General features: G+C 37.4%; 1 protein-coding gene across 2 annotated transcripts in view; it reads left to right on the top strand.

Moving 5' to 3' along the window:
- IL1RAP (interleukin 1 receptor accessory protein) overlaps positions 1 to 17,827 on the top strand; it is a gene marked incomplete at its 3' end in the record, with an annotated part of 132,398 nt that overhangs the window by 36,844 nt on the left and 77,727 nt on the right. For both annotated transcript variants that reach the window (XM_082625580.1, XM_082625581.1), the window contains exon 2: positions 8,027 to 8,091. In XM_082625580.1, coding sequence (XP_082481706.1) covers positions 8,028 to 8,091 — 64 coding nt within the window. In that variant the 5' untranslated portion in view covers position 8,027. The remainder of the gene's footprint in view (positions 1 to 8,026; positions 8,092 to 17,827) is intronic.

Raw genomic sequence — 17,827 nt, 5'->3', positions numbered from 1 at the left:
AAAATCATGCCACTTAAACTTTTTTTTAATTAACATGAAATAAAATAGACTTTTCTGGAAGTACAATTCTATGAATTTTAACTTATGGATAGACTCATTTATTTAATCACTGCCCCAATCAGGACAGAGAATTGTTCTGTCTCCTAAACGATGCCCTGTGCTGTCCCTTTGCAGTCACCCTTGTACTACCTCTAGCCCCTGATCTGTTCTTTGTCACTTTAGCTTTGTCTTTTTGGAAATGTCATTTAAATGGACCTGGATGGTGGTAACCTACTGAAACTGACTTTTTTTTTCACTCAGCATAGTATCTTTGAGGTTCATCCCAGTTGTTATCAACAGCCCATTGCTATGTACTGCTGGCAAGCATCTATTTTTTGGATGTACGAGTGTTTGTTTATCCGTTTCCCTCTTGAAGGCCATTTGAGTTGTTTCTAGTTTTTGACAATTAATAATGGAGCTACTATAAACATTCACATACAGGTTTTTGTGTGAACATCTTGAGTAAAGAGCTAGGAATGGGATTGCTAGATCCTATGGTATGTGTGTGCTTAACTTAGTAAGAAACTGACAAATTGTTTTCCAGAGAGGCTGTACCATTTTGTAGTCTCAGCAGTAGGAGAGCTCCAGTTGTTCTGTATTCCCTTCAGCACTTGGTATTGTCAGTATTTCTTACTTTAGTTATGCTGAAAGGTGTTTAGTGGTATCTCATTTTGTGGCTTTAATTTTCACTGCCCTATGGTTAATAATGTTGAACATCCTTTCTTGTGTTAATTTGCCTTCTAAATATCCTTTTTTGGTAAAGTGTCTCTTTAAGACTTTTGACATTTTAAAATTGGGTTGTTTGTAGTATGATTCCTACAGCTTTATTCTTCTTTGTCAAAATGGTTTTCAATATTTAAGGCATTTCTCTTTCCATACAAATTTTAGAATCAACTTGTCTATATCTATAAACAGATCTTGCTAGGATTTTTGACTGGAATTTCATTAAGTCTGTCAAGTAATTTGGGGGAGAATTGACATGTTTTCTATGTGGAGTCTTACAATCCATGAGGCTGGTATGTCTCTTGTATTATTTTCTATTACCAATGTAATAAATACCAGACACTTTGTGGCTTAAAGCAACATCCATTTATTACATCAGAGTTTCTGTGAATCACATGTCCAGGTACAGTGTAGTTTAGCTGGTTCTCTGCTTAGGGCCTTACAAGGCTAAAGTCAAAGTGATCAAATTGTCAGCAAGGTTGTGTTCCTTTCTGGAGGCTCTGGGGAAGAACACACTTCCAAAGCTGTTGACAGAATTTATGCCCTCTGGCTATAGGCCTGAGGTTCCTGTTTCCTTACTGGTTGTCCACTGGAGATTTCTCTCAGTTCTCTAGGGCCACCGACATTCCATGATACGTTGTACATTTATCTTTTAACATCAAAATATGTTGCTACATTTATCTTTTAGCATCCAAAGCCTATAGCTTCCCATTTCTTTGGCTCATCCTTCTGCTGCATCTCTCTGACTTTAGCCAGAGAAAGTTCTCTGCTTTTAAGGGCTCATAGTGGTTAAATTAGGCCCATGTGAATAATCCAGTATAATCTCCCTATTTTAAGGTCCATAACCTTAATTAAAGTTATTTTGCCAAGTAAGGTAACATAACAGGTTCCAGGGATTAGGACACGGTTAGCATTGGGAGCCATCCTGCCAACCACATGTTTCCATTTATTTAGGTTCTTTCATTTCTTTATCAACGTTTTGTAAATTTCAACCAATTTTGCACATGTTTGGTTAGGCTTTTTTTTTCTTTTTCTTTTTTTTTTTGCGGTACGCGGGCCTCTCACTGTTGTGGCCTCTCCCATTGCAGAGCACAGGCTCCGGACGCGCAGGCTCAGCGGCCATGGCTCACGGGCCCAGCCGCTCCGCGACATGTGGGATCTTCCCGGACCGGGGCATGAACCTGTGTCCACTGCATCGGCAGGCGGACTCTCAACCACTGCGCCACCAGGGAAGCCGTGTAGCCAGTATTTTTAAAAGAAGATTCTTTCCAATTGCTCATTGCTAGTCTATAGTAATATGTTTAATTTTTGTGTGTTGACTGCACATGATGTGACTTTGCTAAACATACTTATTTAGTTCCATTTTTAAATAGATTCCTTAGGATTTTCTATGTTGAAAATCATGTCATCTGTGAATAGCCTTATTGCACTGGGTAAGACTTCTAGAATGATGTTGAATAGTACTGAGAATGAACTTCCTTGCCTTCCTCCTGATGTTAGTGGAAAAACATTCAGTCTTGCAATATTAGATGTAATGCTAGCTGTAGGTTTTTTGTAGTTTTTTTTAATCTATTTGAGGAAGTTCCCTTCTATTCTTAGTTTGCTGAGAGTTTTTATCGTGAATAGATATTGAATTTTGTCAGATATTGTTCCTGCATCAATTGATACGATCATATGGTTTTTCTTCTTTAGACTTTAAAAATACTGAAACCAACTTTGAATTCCTGGGAGAAACTCTGCTTGGTTGTGGGATATCTGTAAATTTGTTTTCTTGTGCTGTCTGTGGTGGGTTTTGTAATCAGAGCAATATTGATCTCATTATGTAAATTGAGAACCGTTATGTCCTCTTTTATTTTCTGGAAGAAATTATGTAGAATTGAGGTTATTAATCCTTAAAATGTTTGGTAGAATTCACCAGTGAAACCATCTGGAGCTTAGATATTTACTTTTTGGAAGGTTTCTACCTGCAAATACAATTTCTTCTAATAATATAGGGCCATTTAGATTGTCCATTTAATTTTGGGTGAATTTTGGTAAATTGTGGTTTTTAAGATGTTGGTCCAATTCATCTAAATTGTGGAATTTATGTGCCTAGAATTTTTAGTATTGCCTTATGACAGTTATAATGCCTGTGTAGTGAAATACCCTCTTTTATTACTGATATTAGTGATATGTGTTATTCCCTCCTTGTTGGTTCTCCTGGTTAAAGGTTTAGCAATTTTATTGTTCTTTTCAAAGAACCAACTTTTGGTTTTATTATTTTTTTCTATGCTTATATTATTTCTGATTTAAAAATCTTTGACCTCTACTCTTCATTATTTCCCTCATTTTGCTTGCTTGATTTAATTTTCTCTTCTTTTTGTAGGTTCTTAAGGTGAAAGATTAGATGATTTTCTTGAGATCTTTCTTCTTTTTATATTGTGAGCTTTTAATACAGCAAATTTTTCTCTAAGCACTGCTTTAATTGCATCCCATGCATTTTGGTATGTTGGATTTTCAATTTTGTTCAATACAAAATGTTATCTAATCTCCCTTGAGATTATGTCTTTGTCTCATGGATTATTTAGAAGTATATTCCTTAATTTCTAAGTGTTTGGAGATTTTTCCTGTTATTTATTTATTTATGTATGTTTATAGTTTAATTCTATGTTCAGAGAATGTACTTTGAATTCTTTAACATTTGTTAAGGTTTTATTTATGGTGCATAACATTGTGGTGAATGCTTACGTATACTCGAAAAGAATGTGCTCATTTTTCCTTTTTAGAATCCTCAAAAAGTTGCTCCATTCACTCTGCCCAGGTTTATAATTACATTGATTAAGAAAGACAAAGTGCCGTATGCTTACTTCATTTTACCCAGATTCAGAGCCTTCTGTGTTACTTTGCTGAAACTTTTGTTTATTAATAAATATTAGATTCTGAAGTATTCTGCACAAGAATTCTTTTATGGTTCAAAAGCTATAAATTAGATAAAAGATTGATGAAGAAAATAACTCTGATTTATTAATAAGTGCTATCTCTTTTTCTGTAAAATGGAGTAATTAATAACTTCTCCTGTGTCCTTCAAAAGCTTGTTTGTCATATCTTAGGTCGGCATAGAAGCAAGATGCACTCAAACTTTATCAGAAAGTTAGAGAAAGGTAAAGGAAAGACCTAGATGGAATTAGGACTCAAGGAAGTAATTTGGCTACAGGGCCAATTTGGGGATGACCATTTTGGGCTTGTGCCTTGGTGTTTATGTCCAAGTATTCAGTGAGCAGGTAAAAACAAAGGGTCTCTGTCAACCAGGAATGAAGCAGATAAAGCTTCATGGTTGTAAGAGGTTAATCCAGCTTGGAGTAGGACCTTACAGGGAAAAAAATGCAGGCTCTTGGAACAGAGTGCTGATAAGCACCAGGTTGAAGGGCCAAGCTCCAACCAGGTTGCTGGGATTCAAAGAGTGCCTATGATCTGATTGTGGAGCTGCATATGGAATTAGGAAACTGATGGATGAATCCAGTCTTGTGGCCTTGTGAATGCTGTTGTACAGAAGGAAGGCTGAGCAAATGGTGATTCAGAGGTAATACTAGCCTTGGGGTAGCAAACCTAGTTTCAGCCTGGCCTAGTGAGAAAATCTAGTGGTCAGGGCTGACCCAGAGGCAAGGAAATCTTGAAGCTCAATAACCCTAGAGAATACAGACACTAGAAATATTGATTTGCAAGGATAGATGTTAAAGTATATGATAACAATCATTATTAACATCATGGTTTTTTTTTAAAGCTTTTTTTCATGTGGACCATTTTTAAAGTTTTTATTGAATTTGTTAAATTATTGCTTCTCTTTTATGTTTTTTGGTTTTTTGGCCGCAAGGCATGAGGGATCTTAGATCCCTGACCAGGGATCGAACCCACACCCCCTGCATTGGAAGGCAAAGTCTTAACCACTGGACCGCCAGGGAAGTCCCAACATTATGTTGATTGCATAGAACTAATTATATATTTGAAACTTCTTGCTAGATGGTACAGACATTATACTAGGAAAAATGGCATTAAATATGAGAGAAGTACTAATATCTAAGGGGAAGTGCAAAAATGATCATATAGTAAATAAAATGGATAATGCAGGGAAGGCTGACTTGGGAATTTATTATATGTAAGTTCCAATCATCTGAAGCAAGGGCAGGGGCTGTTAAACCCCATCACAATAATCTAAAACTAGGTAGTACTTCAGACCATGAGAAGCCATGCATTATTAGACAGATTCCTTTGCTTTTCTGACAGTTTCTTCATGTCTGAAAATACCCAGCACCCCCTCCCCACAAGAAATAAGAATCAAAAGTGTATTACTGGACTTCCCTGGTGGTCCAGTGGTTAAGATTCTGCGCTTCCACTTCAGGGGGTACAGTGGGTTCCATCCCTGGTCGGGGAAGTTCTGCGTGCTGTGCCGTGCAGCCAGAAAAGAAAAAAAAAAAGTGTATTACTAGTAAAAATAATAAAATTCTGAGGCTGAATGCAACACAAGGTTAAATGAATCAGTCTTCCCAAAGAGGTTTCAGACCAGACACTAACATTGATACCTTCAGTCTGTCAAAACCAGCCTGCACAATCACATTTTCTTTTCAGTCTGCTTTATTCTAATTCATCACAGGGCAGGACTGACCCTGGATTTGTGTTTGCACACAAGTTAGATCAGCTTTATCTTGGTGACCTGACTCCTTGCTGCCTCAAGTATAATCCAGTTACTCATGAAATTATCAATTAAGACTCTCAATCACATTAATTAGAATGTTTTCTAAGTGTTGCCATAGGAACTCAGAAGCTTATAAACAGGCAAATTGGGAAAATCTAGAGGTGTGAGGCTTTTTTTTTTTTTTTAATAGCCAAAAGCAATTTGGAAGGCTGGAGTGCTTTAGCATAGCTGAGTATTGGAACTGAGATTACCCTGCCCTGAATCGGCAGTTAAATGTCTGGTTGCTCTCTGTTGACAAGGATTATACAGAATGATTAATTACTTTTATTAATGACTTGGATGAGGACATAGGTGGAATGTCGATCAAGTCCTTAGATGACACAAAACTATGAGGATAACAATTATTGTGAAGACTCAGGAGCCACAGTGATTATAAGACAGAATTTAGTGGCAATCCATCCAATATGTGCCTGGAAGAATGCTCTCCATACGGCATAATTTGATGATCATATCATTCCTCTAATCAGAAACTTTCAGTGATTCCCTATTTTCTGTTTAAATGAAATCCTAAGTTCTTAGCCTACTGTTCAAGGCCTTGCAATATTCTAATCCTAAAACCCCCTGCTTTCCAACAAAATCTTCTATAGTTCTTTTTCTAATACCCTGTGCTTGAGTCAAACTGAATTATTTATAGACTATTTCCTATTTATGTTCCATGCTTTCCTCTTTGAGCATTATTCTCCACTGAGTTTCTTTTCCCCACATTTTTCTTCTGCCTCAATTCTAAATTTCTAAACCAGTTCTTGCTCAGTTCAAAGCTACCTCTTGCGTTTAGTCTTCTTTGACTGCCTTAGCTGGAGTAATCTCTTTCTTTGGCTAATCTTCAATAGCGCTTATTGGCCCTTCTCTATTTTTACCACATTACTTTGTGTTGCAGTTATTTCTTGTACACATTTTAAGTCCTTGCTAGAGCCTGCTTAGTGCTAGAACTTCCGATAAATCTTTGAATATCCTAGAGTGCCTCTGCGTGTGTATTATTCAAAGTTGCTGTTGCTGCAGTGGTTTGCATGTGGTTTATCTCCTCTACTGGGGATAACAGCCCTACACTTTGCTTGCCAGAGGCCCCTGTGATTATATCATAGTGACTTGTGAACAGAAAGTGTTCAATACATGTTTTATTGAATTAATGAGTGACTAATGGAGAGAACTCCCTAAGTTAATGGTATAAGAACTGGAAAGGAATGGTAGCATTAAGAAAGACATTTAATTTCTGAGATAAAATAGTTGTTTAAGATATAATATACTCTCCTGTGATTTGTGTACAATCATGCTAAAGAAGAAGCACAGTAGAGATTTTTGGTGATGTGTGGTCAAGAGAGGTGACAGATGTTGGAAACTTGCATTGTCCTTTAAAGTGACCACACACTCTGGATTGCTTGGACAGTACCGTTTTGGACCGTACCTTTTGGTACTGTCCAAAAGGTACCTTTTGTTTCAGTGTAGTGCTCTTAAAAATGTCCCATTTCAAATGCTGTTAATGTTACCCTGCTTATTAAATATCTCTTTGACCTTTTTAGACTACTGGGTTCCTGTGGTTGTGAAACTTGTGACATAGGCTAATGTTTAGGATAATAAACTTGTAGTTTTCCAGGTGTGGATATAAATCTCATCTCTGTCACCTACTAGAAATATAGTCTGGACAAGTTACCAAGACCAATGTAAGCACCCAGTGTGGCTGTTGTGTTCAAAACAGAGAGTGGAAGTCTTAAGTATGGAATTTATCAGTAATATTCAGGTTTCAGTATTTATAACCCCACAGTGGTTTTATCAGGGGCCAATATGTCTGGAGTAGTAGGGAAAGAAATATTTCACAGAGTTGTTAAATCTCCAGCCCTTCTGCATTAAAGGTCACACAACCAAATATAAGGGCATCGTTCTTTCTAGTTGGCTGTTTCAGCTGGTTATCAACAGAAAGTCTAAAGATCACAGAAATTGGAATTCAGCCTCATCATTTGTCTCTTTGAATGAGAAGATAAGAGCAGGCACAGCAGGGCATGAGGATTATACATTTCCCCTTACTATAAATTCAGAGTATGATGGACTGCAAACCAAGTCTGAATCCAGTATTTGTAGACTTTCTATTCATCACTAAGAAGGAAAACTGTCTGGATTATAAAATATTTCCAATTGGGAATAAATAAGAGAATATGATGAAGGGTTAATAGGAACAAACTCATCTACCAGAAATTCAACTCTGATGAAAAAAATCCCTAAAAATATTTTTTTTAGTAGGCAGTTAGAGTTCAGTGATTAAGAGGCTGTTCTAGAGCCAGGCTACTGGAATTTGATCATTACTCTACTACTTTCTAGCCACAGGATCTTGGGTATGTCATTTACATGTGTCTCAGTTTTCTTGTCTGTAATATGAGGATGAAAAAAGCCTATCTTACTGGTTGGTTCTGACAATTAAGTTTGTTAATATTGTAAAATTCTTAGAACAGTTCCTAGTCAATAGTCAGCATGCATATGCACAAATATTATTTAAGCACTTGAGAGTAATAAGTACTCTCCTTACCTTTGTATTTATATTGACAGGATGAGACTTCTGTGGTGTGTAATGAGTCTCTACTTCTATGGGATCCTGCAAAGTGATGCCTCAGGTAAGTGAATGTCTTTTGACAATCTATTAAAATGCAAGTCACACATAGGGTAATGTCTCAAGTCTTTCTGAAAATGAGTTAAGAGAACATAATGTTGTTTATATCCACTGACTTCTGTGGTAACATGGAATCTTATCTTTGTCAGAATTATAGAATTTTGGTGCTGGGAGGAACCACTGATATCTTTAGTCTTCATGGAACAAAGTGCACTGGGGGGAGTGCACTTTCTAATTATAGGAATTTTCCATCACCTTCACAGCCAAGCCAACTAGAATCCTATTTCTTCCCCTTACCTCAGGTCCTATGGGAAGAGAAATGACAGTGATGGTAGTATGACTCTGTTTTCCAAACTTGAGCCAGTGGTGGAGAAAGCCTCAGTGGTACCAGTCCACTGATACCTTATAGAAACAAGTAGATAAAAATGGCTTTTTTGTCTACTGCTTCCATATAGGAAAGAAAGAACTGGTCATTAAGCTCATTCTTTCTTTGGATGTTGCTTCATAAGCATAAGAAGAGGCAGCCAAAATCTTTATTGAGTTTAAATAACCAAACTCAGTTATCATGGACTTGGATCATATGACATCAGAGTTACAGGGGACTTGAAAGTCTGTCCTTGCAGGTCTCGTCTCATCTTCAGAGGTACTGCTCAGAACCATTCTATGGTACCTCTAACTAGTGGTCATCGAATGTTAGCCCATTATGTCTTTGGACTGATCAAATTCTTAGAAATTTTTTAGTACATATAACTGAAATTTGTCTCTTCATATCCATATATTTCTTTGGTTCAACTACTGGATTTAAATAGAAAATACCTAATCCCATGATTCTCTAATTTTAATTCAGGGAACTAAGGTATCTTCATTTAAAAAAAGCTTGCCATGTATAATTTCCCTGAAGACCGTGGACCATACTTTGAATATCATTGCTTTACTTCCTCTTCTATGTGACAGGCTGTCAGAGATGTTAAAATAGTGGTCATAAAACCATGACCATGTTGTCCAATACATGCCTTCAACTGTTCTTCACATGGCATGGATTTGAGCCCTCCTGCCATCCTGATGATCTTTTCTGGGTGTGTTTCAGTTTTGCTACACCACTTAAGGCATTTTATTGGAAACCAATAATAGCACTAAAGGAGGGGTATAATTAGGACAGAGTACAGCTCAAAGCCAAGAGAAAGAGTGATAACTTCTAACCTTGTTGGCCCTTGGAGACTTCACAGAGGAAAGGATATATTATAAGCAGAGCTGATATTCAGCTGGGATGCACTAGTGTACAGCTCTACTGGCTGTTTAGACCAGCATCTTTCCTGCTTGACTGAGTGTCCCATTTGACTGGCCGGTGTCCTGATGTCCTGATTTTTAAATATGCTGAATATAACGCCTGATTGTTGTTTGTTCTTATTTGATTTAGTTCTATCCTTGACTGGTATCTTCTTACAGAGGCCTTCCTTAACCATCTTAACTAAAATAGCCCTGCCAATCACTTTCTATTCCTCTATCCTGCTTTAGTTTTCTTCATAACACTCATTATTTCTTGACACTATATTAACTCTTTCTTTTTTCTCCTCCTCCTTTTCTTCTCCTTCCCTTCCACCTTCTTCCTTTTCTTTTTCCTCCCCAACCCCCATCCTCCTCTCCTTTCTTTCTTTCTCTTTTCCTCCTTTTCCTCCATCCCTCCCTATTTCTCTGTTTTTAAGCTCCCTAAGGACAGGGACTTGTCCATTTTGTTTGTTACCCAAACACTTGGAGTAAAGATTGACATATAGACACAGAGTAGGAACTCAACTTTTATATTTATACATATATATACATATATCTACAAATACATATTTGTAAAATGGATGAAAAAAGTGTCCCTTCACATCCTTTTTTGCCCAGATTGGTTAAGTTTATAATGGAACTTGTTTCGATTCATGCCGGCAATTCATCAATGTGGTTTTATGTTCCCACCTTGAAGGAAAAGGGGGAGATGACCTTGTTACTCCTGTTAGAGATCAATGAAGTTTCAGAAGTTAGTGGTTGGTTAGTGCTGGTGCCTCCCTACTGGTCCTGGCCACGTTGCTTTCTGAATGACCTTTACTGTAATCCATCCAACGGGCCCCCACCCCACCCCCTCAAATGTTGTTGGAAAATGAGCTTTCTACCCAGGAACTGACTCATAGTTCTGCCAGGGAAGCTGATTTCTTGAATAAGATAAGTTCTCATACCAGCCCCATTGAGTCACCATGGGAGCAGGAAACATGTTGTAATGCCCTCAGCCCATCTGGCCCATGTTTATTTGCCTTCCTTATGAAAAGGTATATTGTGTCTGTGTCAGTGATGTACTTCCTAGTTGGAGGGAGAGGAACAAAAAGGAAGTGTTGTTGACAAAAATAAAAGGGGCAACTGGCTCTGGGCTATGAGAGGAAAAAGGGATCAATGCACATACCGGGGGATCAACCAACCTCTCATGCATCATGCCTCTTACAACGAGGTAGATGACAGTAGACTGGTTGGTCTTTCATGAGGCTCTTTTTGTGCTTTAGGTACCCATGTTAATTGAACCACAAGATTGATGTGAGGAAAAAAGGAGAAATAGCTTTAAAACCCTAAATCTCTGTACATGCATATAATATTAGTAAGAGTTTTGTCTTGTTGCTCTGGACCCCTCCATGTGGACCCTTCTTTTAAGAAAAGCCCACAATTTTAAAAAGGAATCATAACAACATAAGAGCTTTATTTCCACGTGGTGCATTCAAGTGCAGTGAACTGGGCTTCAAGGCACACAATTCTGACTAGAGAACATAACCTTTCTATAGCAGTACAATGATTTCCATCTTCACTCAGGAATGTGGGAGCAACATTTCATCTCCGGTGGTGATAAAAGCAAATAATCAAAAACCAACATTTACTTTCTTTTAAGGAATTAAAGCTTGGATAATTATAATAGTGATAATATAATTATAATGTGGTATAGTGGTGATAATAAAGCTTCCTTTGCTGAAATAAAATTCCCTTTGAATTTTACATATTCTGTGTCATTTAGTTCTCACACCCAAAACAGAGCAGTCAGGGTACTTCTTATTTGGATAAGAAAATTAGGATCAAAGTGGCTAATTGAGCTACCCAAAGTCAAACAGCTAATACTTAATACACCTGGGACTTCAACTAGTTCAGTTGAAGTTACCAAGAAGCATGTTACTTTTACTAAATGCATTCCCCTTATACTCTACTGGCAGATAAATAATTCAGAAAAAAATATTAAGATCCAAGGGGTCATGGGTTTTGCCAACTGTTAAAGAACCACTCAGTAATATATTTCTGTGTTTTCTAGATAAGAAGTATCTTTACTCACCCTGCCCCCTCACTTAAGGTGCTCCCGCCCCCCAATTGCAGTGATTTTCCCCCAGGAAGCAAATCACTGTAGTGTAAGCTCAAAAGTCAATATTCCTGTTTCCGCTTATTATAGAATTAAACATTTCTAATACTAAACTCAAAGAAGTGCTCCTTTGCAAGAATCCCAAAAGCAAACTTTGACTTGTCACGCATTTCTCTTTTGGTGTGTTTCATTGGAAACATGTTAAAAAGTTGAATCGTTAAAGCTGCCTTTAGAGTAGAAATAGACATTTGGAACTTGTGATTCCAAGTTGGGGAGGTAGTTAGAATGGCACCACATATAATATGGTGAATTTAAAAAATACTGCCATATCAAAATTATTTGCTACACAGTCCACATAAAAAATGATAGCAATGAATTTTCTTCCCCAAAGGCATGCACGCACACACATACACACACACACACAGATCTTTGAATACAGCCTTTTATTTCAAAGTCAACAAACAGTTGACTGTGTGCCAGGTGCAGGGCTAGATTTCACTCACATTATCATTAACTTCACAGAAAACACTGTGATGTGGATGGGGTGTAGGTATTCTTACACCCGTCTTATAGTTTAGGAAATGTAAAGCCAGGGAGTTGTCTCAGTTAATGGTACTCATGATAAGGTTTCGTAGGCTGCCTTCCCTCCAAAAGCAGAGCTCTTTCTTTTATACAGCATTACCTACCCTTAGGGCTTTCTTCTGCTAATGGAGGTAAGATCCCCTTATTTCTTTATCATTATTTTTAAGAAATTTGCAGAGGGTGGAAATAATCGTGTGGCTTATTGAGAGTGAATTACACTCTGTAAAATAAATAAATAAATAAAAACATTGTGGCTTACCAGGAATCAAGAGACACTGGTTCAAGTTCTGACTGTTTCACTTTGTGAGCTGTTTAATGACATTAAAGTCATTTAATCATTCTGTTTCACTGTGTCCTTACATATAAACCAAAACAACCAACCAACTAACAACAGCAAAATAACCATCCAACCAGCTAAACCAACAACAGCAAAACCCCAACCAATTCTTCCTTCTTGCTTTTTTATTAAAGAGCATTATGGGTCTTATTATACACCATGGACATACTCAGGGTACACTCTTCCTATTATTTAATTATTTCTAATGACAAGTGTTTATCTTACAATGATTTCACTTTATTCTAAAGGTCATGTGTTTGACCATTTCATACTGTAGAAACCAAGGAGAATAAAGGAAGGTTCTTATTGTAAGTATCTTACAGTAAAATTTGAGAGAAAGAAGAGAAAATAAATACCAAACAAAATTGCATAAGACGGCAGAGAAAGTTATTAGTCCTGTAGGGTGGTACTGAGGACGACTTCTTAATCAAACAACGACTGCTGTTTTCTAGGAGAAAATATATCTCTTATTTGGGAACAGAATAGTTCAGTTCAGTTGAATTCAGGGTTAGTGTGAAGGCGTTTAGAAGCCAAGCTGGAAAAGTAAGTTAGGAACAGATTGTGGAGGACAGGAATCCTTGCAGGTGAAGGGAATATTTGTGTTTAATGTATTTTAGACATAGTTGGCTAGTTCCTTTTTTTTTTTTTTGGTCTTTCTTCTACAAGGATCTATAATATTTTAATGCTATGAAATGGTTCTTTCAGCTTTTGGTAAAGATTCAATTTGTTGCCAGCACCAGTGGCCTCATATTATTTGAATATGCTCTTTGAAAAACTCCATACTTGGATCTACTTGTGACATTAAGTCCTATCTCTGTTGCTCATGGCTGGTCATCCTGAACACGCTTCATTTCTATGCAATTTAGTCCAAACGTTTGAAGAATGTGTGAAGAATATAGTTCCATTTTATTCTTAGACCTAAAGGTCATTGGGATTATAACATTCACCCTGATGTCCTATAAATGTCTCTATGTTTCTTCTTCGGAGCAGGTATCTTCACTTTTTTTTTTTTTTTTTTTTTTGAGCTGCATTGAAAGACACTGATGTTTATTTTTAAGTTACTTATACTTCCCAATGGTGGGTACTGAAAAGGGATTTGAGTACCACAATTTATTGGCCTGATGCTAGCTTTGCAGTTATAAATTCTCTAGAAAGGCTTCTTGTATCACAGCGATAATTCTATGTTTAGAAAAATGACCTGATTCTTCCATCACATGTGTGAGTTAAGAGAAGCCACTATCTTTGCAGGGAATACATGGGTGTATATGGTTATAAGTGACAATATCTGGCTTATAAGACAGTCTTCTGCACTTTGAATCGCCTTTGTTTTTGCGTTCCCCCCTCCCCAATATTTGTTTCTGCCATATTGAGATGAGCTTTATAGAACCAGATGACCATCTGATTATCAGTGCCTCACTCCTGGGCTAGTTCTCACTCCTTTTATTTCACTACTTTAAAAATTCCTTTTCTATTTAGTTGATGAACTTCTTTAAAAAATAAAATATACACCTACCCTTGAGATAACAACACAATAATTACTTAATTCTAAAATCCACTAGGTGCTGCAATCACTCATTTATTTTTGAGGGACAGAGAGAAAATGGATACATTTTATAAATAATATGAGAACCTCAGTCAATAACTTCAAGTACCTGCCATCCAAACCTATAAAAGCAATATACAGAATTGCCTTCTTTTGTCTTTCTCAGTTTTAGAGGCAGTAGGAATAATGAAAATACAAGGCGGCTGAGAAAATAAGAGAAAAGAGACAAAATAATCACACACTTGATAATCTAGACTTGGCTGAATTCTGTTGTTTTCATGAATTTCATTTCTCCTTCTGCCACCAGAATCAAAACTCTTGGTAAAGCTGTAAATTATTGGGAAATAAATACCACTTTCCTATGGTGTTTGTCAGTAGTGTCTGGAATAATAGTTTAAGGCTCTTTGCCCATCATCTCATTGTTTTGTTGTTGCTGTTGTTGTTGTTTTTTGGTGTACACGGGCCTCTCACTGTTGTGGCCTCTCCCGTTGCGGAGCACAGGCTCCGGACGCGCAGGCTCAGCGGCCATGGCTCACGGGCCCAGCTGCTCCACGGCATGTGGGATCTTCCCAGACCAGGGCACGAACCCGTGTCCCCTGCATCAGCAGGCGGACTCTCAACCACTGCGCCACCAGGGAAGCCCTGTTTTGTTTTTTTTACTTCCGAGATACTTTCACATTTTTTGAAGTACTCCTTGAGGTAAGCAGGGGTGTCCATTTTGATATATAAACCAAGGTACTGATGTTTGCATTTTTCCCATAACTTACATAACAGAACATTGTGGTCCTTTTAAAGTCTGGGCTTTCCATGCCAGCAAGAAGGACCAACTGAAGAGTATTTGCCAACTATGCTTTCTCCATGGAACCTGTGTAGATATTCAAGGGGAAAGAAACAGAGAGGCCATCCATCTGTTACTGGTAGCTTTTCTATATAAACATAACTATTAATATAATACCGTGGGTTTTATTTGATTCTTAATTGCTTGCATACAACTGTAGTTGAAATATAGGACTCTATTATTGTTAAGGCAAACACAGATATACAAATGGTTTTTCCCAAGCAGATCTCAACCATTATCAGCCATTATTTAACATAGCTTTGTTTGCTCTTTTTTACTTTGGGAAGAAACCTTTAATCCTTCACCATGGACTTGTCTGCTGTTTAAACACATTACACCTAATAGCTTAAATTGATGCACCTGAGTTAATTCTGTCCTTCCCTAGATCCTCTGGGACTTCAGACTGCCCCAAAGGTCTCTTAATGAATTAATTTTTGCTTTTCAGATAGAAAGCATTACTTTTTTCCTCATAGTTTTCTAATTTGCTTTGGACTCTTTGATCTATTTGGTCCCCTGAGGAAAACAGAATTTCTCTTATGCAAGACTTTTTCACATCCATGGCTTGCTTCTAAATGTCTTTTCAGCACTTTTAAATTGTCCACTCAAGGTAAAGGAAAATAAAGAGATGGAGTGGGGCTGAGGAGAGAAGAAGAAAGAAAAAGGAGAGAGGAAGAAAGACAAGAGATAGTGATAGAGATAGAGACAGGGTGAGAGAGAGGGAGATACAAAGAGAAAGAGGAGATACAGAGATAGTCTTTCCACAGAGGGACTTTGCTGCATTTGATGCAAACCCAGGTATATACTTTTTCAGATCATTAAAAAAAAACCTTTTTTAAGTACCACACTTAAATACTCTCTTTTTTAAACTGAACTTTACATTGGATGGTATCCTTTTAGAACAGTTCGGTTTTGTTTTGTTTACCTTCCAACTCTTTCCTTTAGTATGTTAAAATGATGAGCTGAAATAGAAGCCTTAAGTATGATAGAAGTTTCCTTGTATCTAGTGTACCTCTAGCCAAGAGAGCCATCAGTATCTTCAGGATACTTGTATTATGAAGGAAGTATACAGCAGAGAGGGTGGAGGCATAGATCTGTGCATGGCCTTCATGATATTGAAGGAAGAGGAGATGACAGGCAAGAGTGCTCCCTTATGCACTCTGCATACGTAAGGTCCAGGGCGGAAGCAATCTGCTGGTTGCAACTGACACTGAGCTGTAAAATGTCTTTTCTTTTAGCAGTGTATTGCTGGAGGCTCAGTAGAAACCCAGCTTGTATTTAGGTCTAAGAGGAGGGTGTCGCTTTGTTTGGAGGATAATTGAAATAATGGAAAGTGTGCATATAGCAATTAATAACTGGAAGTGTTGGAGGAGTCCCTCCCACTACATACAATGTTCTTCATGAGATGCTAAGCAGGATTTCAGGAAGAAAGTGAAGACAGGGTCTTTGTTCCTGGTTGCTTTATTAAAGCAAGCTCTTAGTTATCTCACCTTTATTACTCTAAATATCCTGTTTTTAAAAATGTTCTTCCTCTTATCTACAATGCAGTGATAGTTGATGACTGCAAAATAGCCATGAAGCATTATACAATACTGAATTGTTTTAATGGCTAAAGGAAGATCGTGTTAAGTGAAGCATGGCTTTAAATATCTTTTATTCTAATTCTCTTTAAATTGGAAATAACTATATAGTGGAATGTGTGTGTGTGTGTGTGTATAATAAAAAAAGAAGGAGGGTGAATGAAATAACATTAATTGAATCAGGGAGTAGTGTTTGTGTGAGTGTGTGTGTCTGTGTGTGTATTAATATAAAATATTACATCAATTTCTGAAGAGCCTCATAAGATAGAGATAGATGTTTTCATCTGTCTTTACCAGTGAGGAACTCCAGATTCACAAAGGTGAATTAAAAAGCTAAATTAACAACTTACTATAGCTATTATAAGTAGTAAAACTTGTCTACCTGATTGACTTTAAAATGCATGCTATTCGCTCAATACCACGCTGCCACTGAGTTCTTTATTTTTTTTATTTATTTTTTTTTTCTGATAAGATTTTAATTATTTTTTTTTTTTTGCTTTATAACAAATTTAATCAGTTATACATATACATATGTTTCCATATCCCCTCCCTTTTGCGTCTCCCTCCCACCCTCCTTATCCCACCCCTCCAGGCGGTCACAAAGTACCGAGCTGATCTCCCTGTGCTATGCGGCTGCTTCCCACTAGCTATCTACCTCACGTTTGGTAGTGTATATATGTCCATGCCGCTCTTTCACTTTGTCACAGCTGACCCTTCCCTCTCCCCATATCCTCAAGTCCATTCTCTAGTAGGTCTGTGTCTTTATTCCTGTCTTACCCCTAGGTTCTTCATGACATTTTTTTTTCTTAAATTCCATATATATGTGTTAGCATACAGTATTTGTCTTTCTCTTTCTGACTTACTTCACTCTGTATGACAGACTCTAGGTCTATCCACCTCATTACAAATAGCTCAATTTCATTTCTTTTTATGGCTGAGTAATATTCCATTGTATATATGTGCCACATCTTCTTTATCCATTCATCCGATGATGGACACTTAGGTTGTTTCCATCTCCGGGCTATTGTAAATAGGGCTGCTATGAACATTTTGGTACATGTCTCTTTTTGAATTATGGTTTTCTCAGGGTATATGCCCAGTAGTGGGATTGCTGGGTCATATGGTAGTTCTATTTGTAGTTTTTTAAGGAACCTCCATACCGTTCTCCATAGCGGCTGTACCAATTCACATTCCCACCAGCAGTGCAAGAGTGTTCCCTTTTTTCCACACCCTCTCCAGCATTTATTGTTTCTAGAGTTTTTGATGATGGCCATTCTGACTGGTGTGAGATGATATCTCATTGTAGTTTTGATTTGCATTTCTCTAATGAGTAAAGATGTTGAGCATCCTTTCATGTGTTTGTTGGCAGTCTGTATATCTTCTGTGGAGAAATGTCTATTTAGGTCTTCTGCCCATTTTTGGATTGGGTTGTTTGTTTTTTTGTTATTGAGCTGCATGAGCTGCTTATAAATTTTGGAGATTAATCCTTTGTCAGTTGC

This window comes from Mesoplodon mirus (assembly GCF_964341445.2).
Source record: "Mesoplodon mirus genome assembly, chromosome: 6".
Lineage (NCBI taxonomy): Eukaryota > Metazoa > Chordata > Mammalia > Artiodactyla > Ziphiidae > Mesoplodon > Mesoplodon mirus.
Note: the sequence above shows the minus strand (reverse complement) of the source record. Positions and strands in the feature narration are given on the sequence as shown.